Genomic DNA, 4,702 nt, shown 5'->3' on the forward strand with positions numbered 1-4,702 from the left:
TTATATCAATTTACATTCCCACCAACAGTGCAAGAGGGTTCCCTTTTCTCCACACCCTCTCCAGCATTTATTGTAGATTTTTTGATGATGGCCATTCTGACCAGTGTGAGGTGATGATACCTCATTGTAGTTTTGATTTGCATTTCTCTAATGATTAGTGATGTTGAGCATCCTTTCATGTGTTTGTTGGCAATCTGTATATCTTCTTTGGAGAAATGTTTATTTAGGTCTTCTGAGGCTACCACATTTTTAACAAGGGTACAGAGTTTGTAAAACGCCTTCTTGCACCATGTCGCTGCTGCAAAAATTATACCTGTGGAAGAAAACATATCCAGCATGAGGCTCGTTTGCTCGTGGAAGCGTGACCTCAGATGAGTAAACAGCTTTTGGCCAACTCGCTGGGATTCGGACCTCTCCGACTGAAAAGCTTTTTGCTACACCAGGCAGAGTCCAAGTGACTCTCACCCAGCAAATCCATTCAAAGAACCTCCTCCCCTCCTTGGGCTTTTAATGAGCTGAGAGTGAATCAGTGGTCAGACCAAAGATTTTCAAAGTCTAGGGGGTTTGGGGCCTAGCAATGATGATCTCCTTTTAAGGTGGATCATATTTTAAACACAGTTAGGAGTTTCCATATTTTAAACACAATTAGGTACTCTTCCAACTCCTACCAAGTAAGATTCTATTCCCTCTGAATGAGAAGAGCTTGCCCCTATAAGCTAGATCCCAACACATGCCATAGTCTCCAAACAAAACAATTTACATTAATACCTGCACCCCAGCTGAAATTAACTCAGAGATTTCCTACAAGTACTGCATGTGTCTTCCTTACTGCTTAAGGTAAAAGAGTTTCATATTTGCCTGTTTCTTGAATCGATGCCTTACCACTGAGGCCTTGCTCCTGTCCAGTTGAATTTGGCTTAAGGAAAATGATTGATTTTTCAAAGTAAATTGAATGGATAGATGGAGAGTTGAGATGAATAGTTGGGTAGATGAATGGACGGATGGCTGAACAGCCAGAAGGGTGAGGAGACAGGTCTGGAGAGATGGCTGGATGGATAAGTGGATAGGTAAGTGGATGAGCAGAAAGGGCTGGATGAGTGGATGAGTCGATGAATATGTAGATGGGTAGGTAGGTGGGTGATTGGATGCGTGGTTGGATTGGTGAATACATTGATAGCTAAATATAGAAAATAAAACTTAGATGGAATGAAAGATACTCACTCAGCCCTGTCTTCACCACTTTGCACTGTAATTCGGGAAGCCCCCAGTTTGGGCCGGAAGAGATTTATCTCATTGTTTTTCCAGAGGAACTTGACCTTCTGGACTTTTCCTACATTGAGGTCCATATCAATGTCATGCATATGACTTGCATCTGGTTGGAGGGATCCTCTGAAAACATAGAAAATGTTATATCAGCTGGATATATAAATACATAGGATGACAGCAATTTATTTTTTCTTCAAACAACGACTGCTGTTTCTGGTTTTCTGCAAATAGGTTGTATGACTTCATGCACATCCAGGGGCTGCTAAAACACAGATGTATTTGTGAAGAACAGACCTTTAAAAAATACTGGACTCTAGATTTCCACTGTCTTAGTTTGTCCCTAGAGGGAAGTTAAATATTTGGGGTGGCGTATTAACCCTATTAGTTCACTGCAGGACTATATTAACGCAATGTCTTATGTTAGAAGATGCCTGTGGGTCAGCTGAGGTCATTTGTTAGCCCCTCATGTGTAGCACAGGAAGTTGTCAAAGAATTTTAACTTAACACAGAAATTATTATGTAAAAGTTAGTGCAAAAACCAGAATCTATTTTTACAGCATGGTTATGCATTCATCCAACACACATTTACCAAGTACCTCATATGTCCAGCAAAAGTAGGTGCTGAGGCTACCACAGCAAAGAGAAGCTGGCCTCAGGCTTCCTGTGTGTGTGTTGCCGGGAAGGGAGTTGCCATACAAATGTGCCTGGCCTAAGGAGAATTTGATTTTCATAAAACCTAAGTCAGGAAGCCACGACTGACAATTCAAAAGGCGTTAGCATTTTGTCTCATTTTAAATAGCCAGTTCCCCCTCTGGGCCTCACTCCTCTCGTGTGTAAAATGGGGTGATTGAACCAGATGCTAAGCCTTCGTTCCAGCTTTGACATTCCAGGATTCAGTGGTTCTGTATAATAGATGCCTAGATTTATAAAGCAGTTTATACCCAATCTTGTATGAAGAATCTATTATGGAAAGTATGGTCATTTCACTTTACTATCAAACTTACTTGAAAATTTCATATTGTTTTGAGTTTCCATTACTTCCAAACAAAGCAACCTTGATGTACCCACTCACTTTCTCTTTTCCAGCCAGTGTGACAGATACCCTATATCTCCAACCTGTTGAAAGAAATACAATCATTCGAATAACTCCTCTTGTTGAAAAGAATGACCCCGTGGACACAGCCTTGTTCCAAGCTTTACGTCCCCCGCGGATGAGAGGTAAGGGTGAATGTGAGATTCAGATTCTAGGTGGGGGTGAGGGACTCCAGAGGAAGTAAATCTTATACTTCAGCACAATCTCTTGTCGCTACAGCAATGTATGTGCCCTGATGGATGCAGGGCGGCTGGTTACTGCACCTGTGTACCCTGGGTACACATCACTGGCCATCCCCAGAAAGGCCACAGGGAGAGGGAGATGCTCGTGGCTATAATGTTTGGATAAATCACCTACTGCTCTTTTAGTTTATTGCTATTTTCACATGCAACGGACATAGTCTCAATAGAAAAACAACCCAGATAAATTAAAAAAAGAAACAACCTTCATCAGCACCCCATCTACCTGCCCTGCATCCCAGGTCCTTCCCTGATGTCACCACTTTGGTCTCTATACTTAATCAAGTCCAGTGGTTCCCAATCAGGGGGAGATTTTGCCTCCCTGGGGAGATTTGGCAATGTCTGGAGGCTTCTTTTGTTGTCACACTGGGGGTGAGGTGGGGTGGGTGTGGAGAGCTACTGGCATCTAGTGGGTAGAGACCAAGGATCTGTTAAACAAACTGCAATGCACAGGACAGATGCCTACAACAACGAATTATCCAGCCCCAAATGTCAGTAGCGTGAGGTTGAGATATGCTGATCTAGAGCTTTCTCTTTCTCTTTCTCGAACACATCTATGTATATAAAAGAATACAGGCTTCTTTTCCCTTCTTTAAATAGTATGTGCTGTTATTCTCTATTCGCTCCACCCATCCCCACCCCAGAATGATTCCCTTTCTCCGTCCTGCCCTGTGTTCCAGAATGTTTGCCTCCCACCCCAGGATCCCTGCTGCTGGCTTTTAGCTGGGTTTAGCCAATAAGAGGTGTATGCAGGAGGTCAGAAGGCCGGAGGAGAGAGGTGCAGGTGTCATCTCCCTGCCCCCCCCCCACCCCCTGCCCTCGCTCCAGAACCATGAGTCTGGCAGAAACTCCCTCCTTCCCTGTATTCTGGGAGCTGCACAGCCAACAGATTCCAAGGGCCTCAGCATCCCTTGCTATTTTTTTTTCTTGTTACAAAGAAAAATATTTTATTATAAGATTTTGGAAAATATGAATATGGGTAAGTAAAAATTTAACATGAAAATCTTGCTTGTTCCTTTAACCCTGCCCACACCTCTAATGGGAGGCCCTTCAGTAAAATCTCTCCATTTGAGCCACTTGGATGAGTTCTGTCTCCTGTTGGGACCCTGACTGATACATGACATGTTGCAGGCTGTTTTGTCACTTGCCTTTTCACTAAATATGCCTTAGAGATCTCTCCTCAGCACATAGAGCTATCTCCTTCTTTTTACCACCAGTATTTGGTGGTTTACCAATTGGTGGGTATCCAGGTTTCTCTCTCCAATCTTCTGGTATTAAAAACAGTGCTGCAGTGAACACCCTTGAGCACTTTCTCACGCAAGTATTTTCCTAAGGTACACTCTGAGAAGTGGAATGACTGGGTTAAAGGAATATACATATAAGACTTTATAGAGAGTGCCAAACCGTGATCTTTCATGATAAATATTGTGAAGATCACATGAAATACTGTAAGTGAAAAGAGTTTTGTCAAGTGCTATATAAATTTTTTTTTTAATGTAAAAATCCCTTGAAAAATAATTGCCCTTCTATTCGGCTACCGTGTGATATTAATTTTAACAAAAGAATCTTGATCATTTCGCTATCTTGTACTTTTTTAATGAGAAGCTGGGCAAAACAACAATAGAAATGCAGCATGCTTGTGTGTGTGCAGGGGGACTGGTAAAAGAGGTATTTAGCTGGAGACTTCTTGACTTACAGTGACTTTGCCCCGCCTTGACCTCTTCTGTTAATGGATCCATCCTTCCTGCCACTGGGGTGGGTGGACATGTGACCCAGCCTAGGCCAATCACTGTACTTTATTCCATTGATCAGGATTTTTGATTCAAGGGGTGAACTTGAGATCCAAGACAAATGCCATTCTACTGTCTTTCCATTAAAGCTTAAACTGGTTGGAGGTGAGTTTCTGTCAATTTCTACCAAGGGTCCTAATAAGGCTGATACTCTATATTTGCAAGAATTTTTAAATGAGTAAAATGGAAACTTACGAGTAAAGTTACCACTGCTTCCTGTGTTCAGGAAAAAGGTTTGTCCCACAGCACGGGTTTTCCCCTGAAATTGGTCAGCATAGTGCCCCATTTTGGGGCATCCTTCAGCAGGACAAGGG

The 4,702-nt window shown here is 42.5% G+C and overlaps 1 protein-coding gene across 2 annotated transcripts in view; it reads right to left on the bottom strand.

The window, feature by feature from the left end:
• Positions 1-249: 249 nt before the first annotated feature.
• The window catches only part of LOC103077335 (pancreatic lipase-related protein 2), a 17,896-nt gene continuing 13,443 nt past the window's right edge, over positions 250-4,702 (bottom strand). Inside the window, exons 10-13 of one of the 2 annotated variants that reach the window (XM_007469600.1) lie at positions 4,584-4,702; positions 2,271-2,382; positions 1,222-1,389; positions 250-313 (exon numbers count right to left, since the gene is read on the bottom strand). In XM_007469600.1, the coding sequence (XP_007469662.1) occupies positions 250-313; positions 1,222-1,389; positions 2,271-2,382; positions 4,584-4,702 (463 nt within the window). The remainder of the gene's footprint in view (positions 314-1,221; positions 1,390-2,270; positions 2,383-4,583) is intronic. The other variant, XM_007469599.1, reaches the window with a different exon arrangement.

This window comes from Lipotes vexillifer, unplaced genomic scaffold, assembly GCF_000442215.2.
Source record: "Lipotes vexillifer unplaced genomic scaffold, Lipotes_vexillifer_v1.1 scaffold240, whole genome shotgun sequence".
NCBI classification, from domain to species: Eukaryota; Metazoa; Chordata; class Mammalia; order Artiodactyla; family Lipotidae; genus Lipotes; species Lipotes vexillifer.